This window comes from Coffea arabica, chromosome 8e (genome assembly GCF_036785885.1).
Source record: "Coffea arabica cultivar ET-39 chromosome 8e, Coffea Arabica ET-39 HiFi, whole genome shotgun sequence".
Classification (NCBI taxonomy): Eukaryota; Viridiplantae; Streptophyta; class Magnoliopsida; order Gentianales; family Rubiaceae; genus Coffea; species Coffea arabica.
This window is the reverse complement of record NC_092324.1, coordinates 45,853,364-45,872,488: the sequence shown is the minus strand read 5'-3', so window position 1 is coordinate 45,872,488 and position 19,125 is coordinate 45,853,364. Positions and strand designations below refer to the sequence as shown.

Below are 19,125 nucleotides of genomic sequence, written 5' to 3'. Positions count from 1 at the left end.
TGACAAGTGTCAACTAATGAAATATTACTAGATTTAAAAAAAGATTTAGGTATTAACTTGAGAATCAGTTAGGCAACAATTGAAAAGTTTGCTTGAATTTTCGGAATAAGGAGAAAGAAGGAGAGGGACAAAAAAAAGTAAAAGAAAGTTAACGGATTCACTTAAGGATTAATATTCTATATATTGACAGTGTATGTATTATTAGTTTTAGATGAATGATAACTATGCAAATTTTAAATTTGAAATCTAATTACAACCATGAACTTAAATTATGTTAGTAATTAGCTAATTGAAATTAATTACCAAATAACTAATCACCACATCATATATATCGTTTACAAAAACTAATTTTGATTACTTGCACACACCCAGAACATGTCTTATGCACTAAATATAATCTTAAGTACCAATCATTCATTGAATTTACTTTTTCTTTACTTACAGTTGATCATGGTTAGGGAGTTGCATCGCATATTTCATGAATTTTCACGAAAAAATTTATCTACCCAAATTGTGCCGTCAATCAAGTTTAGCATAGGTCAATTTGTTCCATGTACTTAGAAGGCATTAGGCAAATTGGATCCTCAAGGAATGAGTTTCAAAATTATTCATTGCGATGCTTATCGTTTGATTAAGGTTAATCGGAATGAGTTGATGGATATCATAAGCTCATTTTGTGATTGACTATTATTTTAATAGGGAATCAATATTTACTCACCAATGTAATTGATATTTTTAATTAAAAATAAAAATTTAAAAATACTAGAAGAAATTAAAAGAGTGAAAAAAATTTAGAAAATAGGGTAGGAAAAAAATATAAACCTATATCTATATTTTTAGTTATAAAACACTCTATGGGTTTCAACAAAAAAAAAAAAATCCATTACTATTAACTGATAAATAATAATGACAGCGATAATGATCACAAAAGGCTAATTTAATTTGCATGGTTCAACAATCGATGATGATTAATTTATTAATTGAATCTATTGTATATCTACATTTATTGTTGTCCTTTAGAAAGTTCCATATTTTTTTAAGGGAAAATCGTTCAAAACGTCCATCACATTTTACAAGATGACTTTTTTCGTCCTTCACTTTTAAAGTGTAATTTTACGTCCCTTACAAATTCACATTGACCAAATTTGGTCCCAACCTAGGTTTTCAACTAGTTTTTGGCCGGAATCCACCACGTGACTTACATGTGATCATTTTTTAAGGGCAAAATTGTCAAGTCAAATTTTTACATAATCTGATTCATAGTCTCTCACATTTCACAAAATGAATTTTTTCGTCTCTAACATTTTACAAAATCAGTTGTTTCTTTCCTCACATTTGAAAACATGAATTTTTTCATCCTTCATATTTTTCAAAATGAATTTTTTCATCCCTCATTGATTATGTATACGAATAGTTTTTTTTCTATAAACCCACGTATATGTCTATTTGATTTTACCTGAACAATATGAATAACATGTAATTTATCTCTATTGGATTTCATCTAAACATGATAATCTTAGTTATACACATACTATTCAATAGATATATATAGGGGTTTAAAACTAATAATTTTGTTTGAAACTCATGTATATATTTATATGATTTCACCATTTGAACCTATTCAATATTTGTGACATTTCTCTTTTGGTAATAATTTATTTATTGAGTTGTATAATAAGGTCATCTAATTAATGGGTCCTAGCTCGAATTCTATAATTGTGCTAACAAATTTCAGTTTAAATCTAAAATTTCTATTTGGCACTTTTAAGACCAACGGTTGAATTATTTGCCTTGTGATTTTGTTAAAATTTGAAAGTGCCAATCACTTATTTCTTTTTGTCATACTTTTCTTTTGTTTACTTTTTCTATCCAAATTTAATTCAATATAAACACTCGATAATATTTAGGATTAAATGCCTTCTTTATTTTCAAATTTCGAGTAAAAGAAAATGAGTATAAGTGAAAAACTAACAATTTTTTTAAACCCATGTATATATCTATTTGATTTCACTTGAGCAATACGAATAGTGTGTAATATATCTCTATTTGATTTCACATACTATTCGTACTGTTCAGGTGAAATGAAATAAATATATATATGGATTTAAAAAAAATTATTCACACACATGATCAATAAAAGACGAAAAAATTCATTTTGAAAAATGTGAAGGATAAAAAAATTCATTTTGTGAAATGTGAAGGAGGAAGAAATTTATGTTATAAAATGTGAGGGATTATGAATCGAATTATATAAAATTTGATTTGACAAATTTGCCTTTAAAATATGATCAATATAAGTAGGGACCAAATTTGACCAATATAAATTTGTAAGGGACGTAAAATTACATTTTTAAAAGTGAGGGACGAAAAAAGTTATTTTGCAAAATTTGAGGGATGTTTTGAATGATTTTCCCTTTTTAAAAGAATTTTCGACTACATAATTCACTTAGTACAGCCGATTACCTTAACTTAGTTGGACCCACAAGGCTTGGATAATGGTCTCACATTGAGTTGTTGTGATTGTCGCGGCTCTGCCCACGGTGGCCCAGCATAAGGTTGTGGTAAATTGGTAATATTCTTTTTGCCACCTATCCATTGCTTAAATTTCTTTGCGGAGAAAAAGCTTGACACATGTCAAGAAGTTATGCGTGAAACTGACTTCAAATGCACATGCGAGCAATGAAACTGGGGTTTAGAATTTACTCGAGCATTTATCTTTCTTCTTGGTCTTTGTAAGGTTTAGACTCCCTCTCGTGTAATAAAAAAAAAAAAAAAAATTCTTCTCAAAAGCACCCCTCCTATTTGTATATAGTAAATTAATTCCTAAAACCCAAATGAAGAAACCTTCATTCTATTATTGAATCCTTTCAAAAGTTATCCGATAATAGTTTCATTCCAATAGAAAATACATGAATTCAAGTTCGTTATCTATAAGGAAAATTTCCCCGTGATATTTTTAATATTTTTGCATGTTAATTCCATTTTTCATCCTTTTCACATTCATGTTGAAGATAATCTTTCTCTTGGTGGTTAACAATTACTCACTAATTTTCTTTCCCAATTTCCTCCTATATAGCAAGAAACCAATAAAACTAAAGGAAAAAAAATCTCAATTATTAAATGATGTAAGAGAATTTAGATGTGCCAATTTATGCATGAGGGAGGTCTATGAGTTATTATTAGTATTAAGTGCTAAGATAATTTGAAGGGAAATTCAAACTCAAAAAGTTGATAACCACTAAATTTGACATAATTTGCCTTCTTTGTACTCCTAAAAAAAAGAAAAACAAAGAAAATGAAAATGACATAATGTGTTTTCTAAACAGTTCTTATACTTCAATTATGCTAATTCTCAACTCTAGAACCAAAAACAAATATATAGTCCTAGAGTTAGAAGTACAATTCAATACATATGGGCAAATGCTACTATCCAAGTGAATGTATGACTTTATTTGTCATACTATTGATCAGTAATTTAGATCATCCTCATAAGTAGATGGCAGGTTCAAAATCTCTAAATTCCTTTTCTTTCACTTTTAGTGTTTGTATGACACAAAAAAAAAAGAACAAAAAACGATGAAAGAAAGCAAGAAAGAAAAATGAAAGAAACACTGTACAATATAGAGATTTCCTAGTTGAAAGAACTGTCTTTTGTGTTTATGTTTAATTTAGAAATTTCATCGTTGAACAAATTTTAAATAGAACTCGATTTTATTTCTAAAGTAAAACCTAAAGCTCCCTAAATCAAATTTTATTCATAAAGTACAACCACAAAGCCGATATTACAAAAATAATATCAACACTGATTAGAGATTGAAAAGTAAAAACTAAATCTTTACTTATATTGGATCTATTTACTCTGTTCATTGGATCTATATGAATTCCTTTCAATCAAGGAGCAGTAGATTTAGATATATTAGCAAACGCGGCCCGGGCTTCCCTTCTCTTTCATTACTTCTTTGTCACAACGAGAGGAACCGCGTCGGCATCAGTCGAAGTGGTGGAAGGCCCGCCTGAGCCAAAGGGTGAGCTTCTGCGCCTCTCTTCTAGAGATGACATTTTACTTCCTTCTTCACAACAAGAGGAACCGCGTCCGCAGCAATCAAAGCGGTGGAAGGCCCACCTGAGTCAAAGGGAGAGCTTCTGCACCACTCTTCAAGAGATAGGTTTCCTGCTGGAATTGAGTAGTACTCGTGACCAGACTCTTGACAATATCCTTCAAAGAGCTTCCTGCATTAGAGAACGACGGTTGAGGATTCGGTTGTCATGATTGCTGAAATCCTGGTGGGAGATTTGAGAATGAACTCTGTGGCCTGTTCCCATAGTTGAAGTTAGGGTGGTCTCTCCAATCCGGATTGTACGTGTTCGAGTATGGATCGTACTGCCTACGAGGTGCGGGCACGCCTCCAGCCATTTTCACTTGTTTAGCCCCATCCTTTTGTAGAATAGGGCACGAGTCAGTGGGGTGGCCCACGTTTGTGCAAATTCCACAGACCTTTGCTTGAAACACATTCCCCACAGCTAATTGCCGAACAAAAGATGTTAGCTCCGATAGCTGCTAACGTATGGACGACGTCTCTACCTCATTAACCCTATGGGTAGGGTTATTCTCACGAAAATTGAATTGTTGAGAGTTTTCTGCCATTGCTTCGATAAGCTCCTATGCTTCTCTCAGAGTCTTATTTGCCAGTGCTCCCCCACTCGCAGCATCAATGATACTTCTGTCAGATGACTGAAATCCCTCATAGAAGTATTGGATAAATAGTTGTTCACTAATTTGATGTTGTGGGCTTCTAGTGCATAACTTATTGAACCTTTCCCAATAGTCATATAGAGATTCTCCGAGATACTGCTTAATGCTGCATATCTCTTTTCTTAGACTTGCAACTCGGGATGCAGGAAAAAATTTTTCCAAAAATTTCTTTTTCAGCTGAGCCCATGTTGTGATACTACCTGCAGGTAGGTAGCATAACCAATCCTTCGCTGTATCCTTGAGGGAGAAAGGGAATGCTCTAAGTTTGATATGTTCTTCAGTAATCCCTGGAGGTTTCAAACTAGAATACACCACATCGAACTCTTGGATGTGTTTATAGGGTTCCTCACCCGAGAGGCCATGGAACGTGGGTAAGAGGTGAATTAATTCTGATTTCAGTTCGAAAGAGATATTCTCAACTAGAGTTGGAAATGTGATGCACAAAGGCTACTGGGCCAATTCCGGAGCAGCCAACTCTCTTAGCGTTCTTGCATTTGCCATAGGGATGTCTTCTTGACCTGGGTCACTTAAATTATCACCACTCGATTCTGATGACTCAACCTCTGGGTCCAATCTCTGAGATGCAACGCTAGATTGTTTCTCTCTGAGCTGTCTAGTTTCTTTCCTAGTTTGGTGCTCAATCTTCTCTATTTTTAGGTCGAAAATCAATTCACCTGTACGAGAAGAACGAGGCATAAACTAGAAAAATGCCAGACAAATACAAAGAAAAACAACTTAGAAAGAAACAAAATTAACCAAAACACCGTTCCCCGGCAACGACGTAAAAAATTGACAGGTGTCGAACATGTACAATAATAATTACTAAAAAGTCCTAGTTACCATCATAATTAATTATAGAACAAATTCAAGTACTGGAGCAAGGACCTAAGTGTGCAATAAGTTACTTGATTCACCCTATTTCTGAAGAGTTTGTTTGATCCGATATAACAGAATTGTCTATAAAAGTATTAAATTTGCAAACAATGGCAAGTAGGGTCGATTCCACAGAGAACGGATAGGAAGTTGTTTCTTTCCAAATCAATAGAACAAAATTGGGGGATATTTAATGAAATGAAAATGAAAATAAAATGAATAAGATTCAAAAGTTAACTCGCCAAGTACAATTTACTAAAAGTAGCAATTAATAAAATTCTACCCAAAGGATCAACTTTTCGGATACGGTCCAATTAAATAATCATCGATGCAAAGATATTTCATTCACTCGTCACTAGGTTGGTTATAACTATCAACAAACTCTGACAGCCAGTTTTTTCTTACTTTTTTGACTGTCAAGATACGACCGTTAACTGCTTTTCTAGTAAGAAAATAACCCTAGGTACGACCGTAGGAATTTAATTATCCAATTGCATTAAAATTAGAAAAATTCAACCCTAACCAATAAACACGCTAAGAGGGTTTATTTAAACTAGATCTTACATTTTCCCAACATAAACCCAATTATGGTGGTTGTCACTAGTTATCAACTAAACGAACAATTACGGATTCAATTTAGTTAACGTGACAGTAGGCTATTAGATTAAATTAAATATCCGACTGTTAATACTCAATTAATAAAATAACCATAAACAATTAATCCAGGAAACGCACGAATAGTAATGAATTAAAAGAAACAGTGAAAGTTCGATTAGATCTCACAAATGTTATGGACCGCGCCTTCGTGTCGACTTTTGGGTAGAGGAGAAATCTAGCCGCTCCTCATCGTATCAATCTCACGTGGTTTGATTGATTCCATCCACACAATTGCCAAAGAATTGGGAAAAATGAATTAACGAAGGAACAGACGAAAAATCCTGCTTCTCTTTGTGCGTTTCGTGTTCGTTTGGAAAAGTAAAGGCAAAAGTCTAAAAGAGAATCATACAAAACTAAAGCAGAGAGCTAAATCGTCTAACTGGAAAAAACTGAAGCTAATCTCTAGATCCCACGTGAATCTGGTTTTTTTGCCAATTCTCTCAAAGTAGCCGCCGCAAGCCAAGAAAAATGTCAGAGTTCAAAAGCTTTTTAGGATTAAAACTTCTTGGGCCCTACCTCATTTTCGGCCCACCTGAGAGTAGCCGCATCCTAATTCTTTTGTTCCTTTACCAATCCCGCGGGGTCCGTCTTTTAGGTGTCTCTCTTCAATTTCTGGCGTGAGCATGCCATGAAATAAAAAGTCTTCTGGAAATTTGCTTCGGGAGATCACTTTTGACACCAACCACCTACAATTTATACAAATATCAAATATGAACAAAAACTCAATATTTAGCACAGTAGGTAACCAAAATTATGACCAAATAACAGCGCAAAAGGTGCCCAATAATTGCTCTATCAATGTAAGAGAATTTAGATGTGCCAATTTATGCATGAGGGGGTCTATGGGTTATATTAGTATTAAGTGTTAAGGTAATTTCAAGAGAAATTTCAAACTCATAAAGTTGATAATCACTAAATCTAACATAATATGCGTTCTTTGTACCCCTAAAAAAAAAAGAAAAACAAAGAAAATGAAAATGACATAATATGTCTTCTAAACAGTTCTTATACTTCGATTTCTCAACTCTAGAACCAAAAACAAATATATAGTACTAGAGTTAGAAGTACAACTCAATAATAGAAGTACAACTCAATAAACTTGGGCAAATGCTAATATCCAAGCGAGTGTATAACTTTATTTGTCATATTATTGATCAGCACTTTAGATCATCCTCATAAGTAGATGGCAGGTTCAAAATCTCTAAATTCCTTTTCTTTCACTTTTAGTGTTTGTATGACACAAAAAAAAAAAAAAAGAACAATGAAAGAAAGCAAGAAAGAAAAATGAAAGAAACACAATATAGAGATTTCCTAGCTAGTTGAAAGAACTGTCTTTTGTGTTTATGTTTAATTTAGAAATTTCATCGTTAAACAAATTTTAAATAGAACTCGATTTTATTTCTAAAGTAAAACCTAAAGCTTCCCTAAATCAAATTTATTCATAAAGTACAACCACAAAGCCGATATTACAAAAAAAATATCAACACAATAAAAATAAGACATTAGAATTACAAATACAACAAAGTCATTAGAGATTGAAAAGTAAAAACTAAATATTTACTTATATTGGATCTATTTACTTTGTTCGTTGGATGTATAGGAATTCTTTTCAATCAAGGAGGAGTAGGTTTAGAATGATATATAAGCAAACGCGGCCCGGGCTTCCCTTTTCTTTCATTACTTCTTTCTTCAGACCTAGAGGAACCACGTCCGCATCAGTAGAAGTGGTGGAAGGCCCGCCTAAGCCAATGGGAGAGCTTCTGCACCTCTCTTCAAGAGATAAGAGTTTTTCCATCGGTCAACAACTAAATCACTAAATTATATTGGCACATTTTAATATAGTATAGATATAGATGACCACGGTATTATGCTTTTGCCCACCAGCGACTAAGTTTCTTTGAGGAACGTCAAGAACAAAATAGTGGATAAGCATTCAAAAACTCATGATTAGGATTGATTACAATTAGAAGTCACGTATGATATCTACCTATGAGGTCATTAAGTTAAAGACTAATTACTCACATGACTAGCATATGAGTAATTTAGTCATCTTTTATTACAGATTTTACTTAGTAATTTTTATTAATTTTTTTCAAAAATTTGCTGTCACATGATTAGATTCTATTAGTAATTGGTAAAAATCAGTCATTATGATTAAATGTACATAGAAACTAAAATAGTTAGGAATGCATTTGCTTTTATCCAAATTTTAGGAACTAAAAACACTCGTAACCCAAATATTTGAGACCAAAACTGCAATTATCTCTTAAAAATACCCTAATTGCACGTTATAAATAAGGAATCAGCAATAATTGGCCTTGATTAAATTTAGTATATGTTATAGTGTCCTAGTACTAATTCGAGGAAAACAAACCTCTACAGACAACGATATTAATGTTGTTTATTTTTTTGCTTAAAAAAAAAAGGCTATTCATGTCCTTTTCCCTCCAAGAATATTTTATCCTTAGTTAGCTTCAAAAAAAAAGGCCATTCATGTCCTTTTCCCTGCAAGAATATTTTATCCTTAGTTAGCTTCAAAAAAAAAGGGCCGTTCATGTCCTTTTCCCTCCAAGAATATTTTATCCTTAGTTAGCCTCTTATATGTTGAATTGAACGAATTTGCCGCTGTGGTATTGAATTTTGTTACAAAGGGTCGGCATAGTAGCGCCTCAATTTATCACCACGTTTCTCATGTAAAATTAAACAAAAGGATTTTTTAAATTTTTTGTGGTCGGTATTGGATTTTTTGTTACAGAGCGATTCCTAACAAAGGAACAATATAATATGCAAAAGAAAAAAGAATTAATGGACCGAATAGACCAAACCCAGTTTTCTAAAGTTCAGTTATTTCCAAAAAAAAAAAAAAAATTGTTAAGGATAACGTCTATAAGAGAAAAAGATGAAAAAGTCCTTATGTATTTAGTCTTCCAATTTTTATTTTTTTTTTGTTAATTTTGCACTCAATAGTTGTATCTGCATTCTTATGTTAAAGTTCAATTCCTATATATCGATGTACAATGTTCAAGCAACTGAAAGCAGCTTAAGACAAACCCCACTCCAATGCTAAATTTCGAGTTTCATAATTTTTGGAAATTTTCCCATGGCTAGCACACAAAATGCTGCCTTATCTTTCTTGTCTTTTCTTTTCTTTTCACATTACAAGAAGGATTTCTTTTGGGGAGAGTTGAGGGGGAGTAGAAATGCCTGAATTATTGATTTGCTTGTGATTTGATCCATAACTAACAGTCTTTTTTTTGCAAGAACTAACAGTCAAAACTAACAGCCTATAACTTACAGTCATCATTTCAAGGTTGTTGCAAAATTAATCCAACAGTAAAAATTCCTTATTAATTTCATAGCCGCGTACTTTTCGACGTCTTCATATTTAACTCTCTCTCTCTCTCTATATATATATATATATATATATATATATATATATATATATATACATATCCACAATTTTAACATGTCAAATTTGTAGTACAGCGTTCCTATAAATACCACCACGCGGCATTGCTTCCCAATCGTCAAACTTAACATTTTCACGTCATCCCAAAACCAAAGGAATGGACCTTTCATATTCATATTCATCAGCCACAGTTCCCTTAAGCTCTTGCGCCAGGGGCTGGGTTGATCGAATCAGCAACATCTTCCGGAAAGAAATTGCCGTTGACATCGATCATCTCCCTCCCGTTTCTGTTTTTGAAGTCCCCAAAACGCTCAGCCTTAAAAAACCCGAAGCTTATACTCCTCAGCTCATAGCCATGGGGCCGTACCATCATTTACGCCCCGAGCTCTATCAGATGGAGAGGTACAAGCTCGCTGCCATCAAAGAGATCTCAACCCCAGAGCAGATTTCCAATTTCCAACACATCGTGATCAACAGGTTGAAGGAGATAGATCCTTCTATCCGGGCTTGTTACAATAAGTTCATGGACTATGATCAAGATACGTTGGCGTGGATCATAGCAATAGACGGTTGTTTCTTTCTCCACATCTTGCATTCTTATCTTGTGCGCAATGAGACCACGGACAGGAGACTGTTCGGCAACACTATTGTCACGAGAGATATCATGATGCTTGAGAATCAACTCCCATTTGTTCTGTTGAAAGAGATTCGCAAGTCTCTTCAAGTCTCCTAATTCCAATGATCAGGGGGTAGAAGGTGATATTGAGTTGATCTCAATGTTATTTCAATTGTGTGAAGCACAATCTCCTGTTAAGTTCTCTATTGATAAGACCAACAAATGCCGTTACCGTAGACCTCTGCATTTGTTAGATATGATGTATCATATGATTGTTAATGTCCCAGGTCCTGCCGTGTCCGGATGCTTAGTAAATGGTCCCATTCAACTCGTGCCAACTTATACAGAATTCAGGAACTCATCGACCTCTTCATCCTCGTCCTTCTCGACTGATAATGAAGATCCAGAAGTGGCTCACAATAATTTGGAAACACTCTTGGACTTGGTGGAGACCATTGGTCCTAAGCATACCCAGCGATTTCTTAGCCCTGTTAAGTTTGTATCGAGTATTCCATGGTCAACTATTTCTGGGCTGTACAGAAAAGGCAACCTGGGTACTGGAGAGCAAAATTCAGAACATGATGAAATAGAAATTCCGTCGGTATCTCATCTCTGGCGCTATGCTAAAGTGCAATGCAAACCCTTCATTGGGAGCATTCAAGAGATCAAGTTCGTGGAAGAGGAAGCCGCTTTGTACCTTCCTGTAATGAATTTGAACGCGAGCTCAGAAGTGATAATGAGGAATCTGGTGGCCTACGAGGCTGCTATGTGTAAGTCAACCCTTAAATTTGCTCGATACGTCAACCTCATGAATGGGATTATAGACACCGCAGAAGACGTGAAGCTGCTGAAGCAAAATGGGGTGATCAAGGGGGTTCTCACGGATGGGGAAATTGCTGATCAATTCAACGGTATGCAGAGATGTTATGCCGGCTCAGATCACAAGTCTAACATCGAGGTTGCCGTTGAGAAAGTTAACAAATTCTACGGCAAGAAGCTTTTGATCAGGACGGTTAGAGGGTTGAAGAAGAATTTGTATGCTTCATGGAAATGTCTGGCCCTGGTTTCCACTGTGGTGCTGCTTGTCGTGCTTAGCTTGCAGACCTTTTGCGAATTCTATCAGTGCAGCAAAATCTGGAACTTCCACCAGGAACCATCATGATCATCTCAATCAGCACCAGGAAGCAAAATGTCTGTTTTAATTGAACAGAGAAGCATATGATTCATTTATTTCTTCTTTTTTTCTTTATTAAATTATTGTTTCTCATGGAAGGTCTGCTCTAATCTAGAATTGTTAGTATCCAAGCGCGGAACAAGTAACTATTGAGATATCAAGTACACAACAATTTAATGACAAATAAGCCACAAGTATGAAAAATAAATGACACACAATATTTAACGTGGTTCGACTCCATCATTGAGTCTACGTCTACCGTAAGAAGCCTATTCTTTATTATGAGAGGAAAATCCTATACAAGAATACAACTTGAACCCAAATCCAACCCTTATATACCATCTCTCATCTCCCAAGAACCCTCTCTCACACCCCATGTATAAGGCTACATGACGCCATTGGGTGTCCTTGTGTGTCCTTTTGTAGTATGCCAACTCACCTATTTATAGGAAACATTATTTGGCCAAAACCCAAATAACAACAGGAAACCAGTGCTAATTCCTAGACTTATACATAATAGGAAATAATTTCTAAATCCTTAACAAAATAGGAAATTTCTTGGCTACTATTTCAACTAACTAAAACCAATTAAAAAATTAGTTACTTCTACACAAAATAAGAAACCTGCCTAAAAGAAATTAAGCCAATTCCCAAACAAGAATGCCAAAAAAGGCCAAAAAAATGCTTAGAAAGATATACATGTTTGCTAATTTTGTCTCGTTTAATTGTAGCTTATTACTCCAAAATGGCCCAAAAAAAAAGTGTATCTAAGTTGTGTAAGATTGAAAATAAAGAGGGTATTGTGTATCAGTTTAATCAGAATAAAATGTGATATGCAATGCAGAAAATATGACTTAGGGAGCATTTGATAAAATTGAAATTTAAAACCTAAAAACTGAAACTTAAGTCTGAATTTGCTGAATTTATAAAGTCAATTGGTTTCATAATCTGCTGAATTTGAGCACTAAATTGAAGTATTGTATTTTATGTATATTATACAGTTTGCTACAAATATTTTATTTTACTTTAGATGAAAGTAATTTTTTAACTATTACTTTTTAATTTTGATAAAATGAACTAACACGAAAATCGAGTATTTTTGTCCAAGAGAGAGTATGTTTATGTGTATGATAATGTGTGTGTTTGGAAGAAAAAATGATGCATGTTTTTGTTGTATGATAAACATATAACGTTAGAAAATGTGTGTAAGTGGCGAAAACTTGTGAATTTGTGTTTGTGAGAGAGTGTGTCTGTATGTGTGCAACTATGTGACAAAAGCACACATATATGAGAGAGGATATGTGTATACGTGTAAAAGTGTGTAGGAGTGTGGTGGAAGAAATTGATTTTGAGTGAGTATCATTATACTAATTTGAGCATACAGCAAATCAAGTGATTGTATTTTCACTTTAAATTTTGTAAAAAAATCAAGTAGATTTTAATGTATTCAAATGTATGGGAATTTTGTTATTAAACAAGCTTAATAGAAAAATTTTTCTTAATTCACTAATTTTAATGACTTTTATTAAAGGATTAATATTCGGTACTTAACGGGATTATGAAATACCGCCTTCTAACTAAACAGTAATAGTGCCCTTACGAAATATAAGTAGATTATCCCTTGGATACCTTCCTACAAAACTATCACCTGCTGTAATTGCTTCAAGTAAGATATTTATTTACCTATATAAGTAAACAATTTTTAGAATTTTTGGAGTGCAAAAAGTAGATGTAGAAGGTCTGTATGTGTGAGAAGAAGTGTTGATAGAGAATAAATACTAGTGTTTTGTCCACAGGTTTCTCACATGCAAGTTGACAAAATGTTTCAGTAGAAGAAAGCAACGAATTAAAATATTCTTTATTCAAAATATGTGAGTTCGATAATATCTTTTGAACTTTGACAGCAGCCATATTTGAAGGAGCTGCCGCAGATTCCCAGTTTATTGGACACATTTGTTGATTTGATGTGTGAAATTACTGAGCAACCTATTAGGTTTTTGGGACAGAAATGCAGCGGAAATTAAAAAATTTTCCCAAAAACCCACTCAAGGATCACCCTAGATTTTGCGTATAGTTCAACAAGAGAGGGAAAAACGGATTACCTTAATCCGTATGACGTTCCTCTGCTGAATTGGAGAAGATGAACAGCCCCTTGAGCAGTCCAAATGTCCTGCCTCTACCGAAATCCACGCGAGAGTGATATCTGGATCGTCTCTACGATATATGTGTGAAAGTGATGAAAGTTGCCAGCCTTTCTTTTCACTTTTCCTTGTCTATTTTTCTCTATGTATGTCTTACACACCTTTTTCCTTTTTTACTCTCTATGTGTAACAAAACCCTATTTTTCCCCTTAAGAGAGTCATAGGTTTTTCATCATTCTAATAGAGAGAGGATTCATCGAGAAGAAAAAGGAAGAGATAGGTTTTTTATCCAATAACAAACTCTATCCCTCAACTATCTGATAGATAGGAGATAACTATTTTCTCCTATTTGCTCAAATAGGCCTGGAATTTATTTTTCTTATAAATTAAATCCTGAAAGTATCTTATACTTTATTTCCAAATCTTCACTCGGACACATAATTTTAATCCAGAACCAAAATTCTGATGCATGTGATCCAATAGGCTCCAAATACATTGGCAATAATTATGAGTTATAATTCTCAAAAAGAATTAGATAAAATAAACAACTTTATTTTATCATTAATTACAATAATTAATTAATTCATAATTATAAATCATGAGCGGTGTCTAGCAACATGACCACCCAAGTACCCGAAATTAGTCAAGGGAATTTTGACCTAACCTGTCCATGAGAAGTTACCATGTAATTATTATCCTTTCACCATCGATATCCAATTAGTCAAGGAATAAGGAATAAGTGCCAATTCTTTAATGACTAATTAAATTTATTAGTTTCCAGAATTAACCCTAGATTAGGTTAACTTGAAAATATTCTTCAATTAACCTAATGTAGTCGACCTTTTAGGGTTAATTTCCTACTAGTGGCCATCCGGATATCAACTCCTACTATCGGAGTGGTGAATCCTATCTTGATCACTCATTACCTTTCCGTGCTCTACACTACACCCAATCTCTGTTCTCTAAGTCACTCTCAATGAGTAACAAGCAATAGAGTCAAAATGTAGTGATTCACACTCAAGATACTATGGTGATCTCAAGTCGTAGGATCATTTACATAACTTACCACAAGAGATACAACCATTGGCACTAGATAGATATCCTAATGGGATCTCTAAGTGGATCATTCCAATGTATTTGTACGTTACAAATCATCTACACATTAATCTAGGTATCTATATACCATGGCCGATGAGAACAACCACTACTTACATTAAGTAGAGACTAATTGTGTATTAGTCTTTCCGTACTAATGATGTCCTATCTCATTAGTACTATGGTTAGGAAAATTTAAGAATATTACTATAAATGTGATTGATATCTCATAGTCATCAACACTTGTGACCACCATCACATTAGTAAGTATTCTAAGGACTTTATCAGTTATATCTAGCATTTAACAGATAAAGAAGAAGTTATTAAAATACAAAACATATTAAGGAATGTATTAAACAAAATCATTGTTTTAGGGCATACATTCCAACAATCTCCCACTTGCACTAAAACACTTCATTCATGACATTCAGTCAAAATGATAACACATGATTTTCATGTTTCTTTTGAGAAAGAATTTTAGTGAGAGGATCAGCTATGTTATCCTCTGTGGGGACTCTCTCTATCTTTAAGTCATTTCTGGCAATGATTTCTCTAATTAAGTGAAATCTTCTAAGTACATGTTTGGATCGCTGATGAGACCTAGGTTCCTTTGCTTGAGCAATAGCTCCATTGTTATCACAGTATAGAGTAACTGGATCAACAATGGTTGGAACCACACCAAGTTCTATCACAAACTTTTTAATCCAAACGGCTTCCTTAGCTGCTTCCGAGGCTACAATGTATTCAGCTTCTGTTGTAGAATCTGTTGTGGTGTCCTGTTTGGAACTTTTTCAATATACAGCACCTCCATTAAGAGTAAAAATGAAACCTGACTGCGACTTATAGTCATCTTTATCCGACTGAAAACTCGCATCAGTATAGCCCTTAAGTTCCAACTCACCTTTTCCATATACCAAGAACAAATCTTTAGTCCTTCTCAAGTACTTAAGAATGTTCTCAACGGCTGTCCAGTGACCCTCACCTGGATTAGCCTGGTATCTGCTCGTAACACTCAGAGCATAGGAGACATCAGGTCTTGTGCACAATATAGCATACATAATTGATCCAATTGCCGAAGCATATGAAACAGTACGCATTTTATTATTCTCAACTTGTGTCTTAGGACACATGCTCTTAGAAAGGCTTATACCATGAGTCATAGGTATAAAGCCCTTCTTAGACTGATCCATGCTAAACCTCTTTAGCACTTTATCTATATATGTATAGATTGTGAGAGACCAAGCAGCCTTTTAGATCTATCTCTATAGATCTTAATGTCTAATATATAGGTTGCTTCTTCTAAATCTTTCATGGAAAAGTTCTTTGACAACCAGCCATTTACTGATTGTAATATTGGTATATCGTTTCCCATTATTAATATGTCATCCACATATAGTATAAGGAAAACGATTGAACTCCCACTAACCTTCTTGTATACATAAGGTTCATCCAGATTCTTGAGAAACCCGAACTCTTTGATTGTCTCATCGAATCAAATGTTCCAACTCTTAGATGCTTGCTTAAGTCCATAAATGGACCTCTGTAGCTTACATATTTGACTAGGATTTGAAGATGTAAAACCTTCAGGTTGTGTCATGTACACATCTTCCTACAAATTCCCATTAAGGAATGCAGTTTTTACATCCATCTGCCAAATCTCATAGTCATGATATGCCGCTATTGCAAGCAATATCCGAATGGACTTAAGCATTGCGACTGGTGAGAAAGTTTCATCATAATCGATTCCCTCTTTCTGCTTGTAGCTTTTGGCTACCAGTCTAGCTTTATAGGTAATCACATTTCCTTCCATGTCTGTCTTCTTCTTGAAGACCCATTTACACCCTATAGGTTTTATCCCTTCAGGTGGATCAATCAAGGTCCATACCTTGTTGTCGTACATGGAATTCATTTCAGAATTCATGGCTTCCAACCATTTGGAGGAGTCTGGACTATCCAACACTTCTTGCTAGGTAGTAGGTTCGTCATCTTGAATGACTAGTATATCATTGCTTTGGCTCATAAGAAATTCATATCTCATGGGAGCTGAGCGTACCCTTACTGAACTACGGGGCCCTTGTATATCCACAGCTTCTGTATGCGCACCATCATTATGTGGCTGAAGTTGTTCTTCAACAGGTTGCTCAATGTTTGTTTGATGATCTTGAATTTCTTCAAGATCTATTCTACTCCCACTGTCTCTTTCTAAAATAAACTTTTTTTCTAGAAAAATAGCATGTTTTGAAACAAACACTTTTTGCTCAATTGGGTTGTAGAAATAGTATCCTATAGACTCTCTTGGATACCCTACAAACAAACATTGTCGGATCTAGCATCAAGCTTATCCGATTCTGCCTTCTTTACATAAGTTGGGTAGCCCCAAACCTTCATGTAGGATAGATTTGGTTTCTTCCCTTTCTATATTTCATATGGAGTTGAATCAACAACCTTTGTGGGTACTCTGTTAAGAGTATGGGAGGCAGTATCCAATGCATATCCCCAAAACGATTTTGGAACAGTCGAGTGGCTCATCATGGACCGTACCATATCTAATAGGGTTCGATTTCTCCTTTCAGACACACCATTTAGCTGTCGTGTACCTGGAGGAGTCCATTGTGGAACTATTCCATTATCCTTCAAATAAACTCGAAACTCATCACTTAAGTATTCTCCACCGCGATCAGATCGTATTGTCATAATACTTTTACCTGTTTGTTTCTCTACTTCATTTTTGAATTCTTTAAACTTTTCAAAAGATTCAGATTTGTATTTCATTAAATACACATAACCATATCTAGAATGATCATCTGTGAAGGTAATGAAGTATGAAAATCCACTTCTAGTTGTAATTGACATTGGACCACATACATCAGTATGTACTAGCCCAAGTAAATCACTAGCCCGTTATTCCTTTCCAGTAAAGGGCATTTTTGTCATTTTTTCAAGTAAACAAGCTTCACATATATCATATGATTCATAATCAAATGAGTCCAAGTATCCACCTTTGTGTAATTTGGAAATGCGTTTCTCATTTACATGATCAAGTCTACAGTGCCAGAGGTAGGTTTTGTTTAGTTTATCTAATCTCATTCTCTTTTTATTCATATTGAGAATTTGGTTATCCAGATTTAGAATATATAAACCATTATTCTAATTTCCAGAACCATAAAACACATTATTTTTAAAGAAAGAACAACATTTATTCTCCTGGGTTATCCTAAACCCATTCAAATCCAAACAGGAAATAGAAATGATGTTTGTAGTGAGTGCTGGAACATAATAACAATTTGATAATTCTAAAATCAGGCCACTGGGTAAAGCAATATAATAAGTCCGTATAGTTAGAGCAGCAACTTTTGCTCCATTGCCAACACGTAGAGTGACTACACCTTTCCCCAGTTGTCTACTGTCCTTTAAACCCTGCAAAGATGTGCAAATATGAGAACCACATCCGGTATCTAATACCCAAGAGTCTGATTCGGAAGTAGATACATTAATCTCAATCATATATGTACCAAGTGATGAAGCTTCAGCAAACTTCTTCTGCTTTAGGCTTTCCAGATATGCCTTGCAATTCCTCTTCCAATGTCCAGTTTATCCACAATGAAAGCAGGTTGCTTTAGGCTGGTCTGCTTTGGCCTTCTTGACAGGTTTGTTTGTGGACTTCTTAAACCCTTTTCCTTGCTTCTTCCTCTTCTTAGAGGTGAAAATAACAAGCACATTAGTGGGACCCTTCCCTTTCTTTATTTCTTTCTTAGCAGTTTTTAGCACATTCAACAACTGAGACAAAGTGTGCTGCAGATTATTCATCTGATAGTTCATAACAAACTGTGAGAAAGAATCTGGCAGAAATTGGAGCACTAAATCAACATTCAGCTCCTGGTCCATCTTAAAGCCTAATTCGGCCAATTTTTCAATTAGCCCAATTATTTTTAAGACGTGTGGAGCAACAGGTGCTCCCTCTGCCATCTTGCACCTGAACAATTCTTTGGAGGTATCATACCTTACCGTCCTTGATTGTTGTTCAAAACAACTCTCTCAGGTGTTGTACAATATCATATGCCCCCATGTTCATGTGTTGCTACTGAAGCTGAGGAGTCATGGAGGCTACCATGATACATGAAGCTTCCCTATTGTCATCCTTATGCTTCTTGTAAGCATTTCGAGCAGTAGCAGGAGCATTTGGTTTAGGTTCCTGGGGCATGGGCCCATCAAGCACATATTCAATTTTTTCCTGAGTGAGAATGAGTAGGACATTGCGATGCCAATCGAGAAAGTTTGTGTCGTTAAGTTTGCAATCAGTGAGAATGGTACGAAGGCTCAAATTGTTACTCATTCTACAACAGAAATAAAGTTTGTTAGAGAGAAAATTTTTGTTTAATAAAATCATAAAAACTTCGAAATTATGAT

At 34.6% G+C, this 19,125-nt stretch overlaps 1 protein-coding gene and 1 non-coding gene across 2 annotated transcripts; both read left to right on the top strand.

Annotated features, from left to right (window-relative positions):
* Positions 1 to 4,775: 4,775 nt before the first annotated feature.
* LOC113705126 (small nucleolar RNA R71) lies at positions 4,776 to 4,882 on the top strand. The gene has a single exon (XR_003451774.1). It is a non-coding gene; the product is annotated as a small nucleolar RNA R71 (small nucleolar RNA).
* A 5,586-nt stretch (positions 4,883 to 10,468) lies between these two features.
* Positions 10,469 to 11,470, top strand: LOC113704904 (putative UPF0481 protein At3g02645). Its single transcript, XM_027226771.2, has one exon. It carries the CDS (start codon positions 10,469 to 10,471, stop codon positions 11,468 to 11,470), a length of 1,002 nt encoding a protein of 333 aa, XP_027082572.2.
* Positions 11,471 to 19,125: the final 7,655 nt, after the last annotated feature.

Coding starts and splice junctions, on each gene's coding strand:
- LOC113704904 (XM_027226771.2), top strand. CDS start 10,469: ATGTTATTTCAATTGTGTGAAGCACAATCTCCTGTTAAGTTCTCTATT.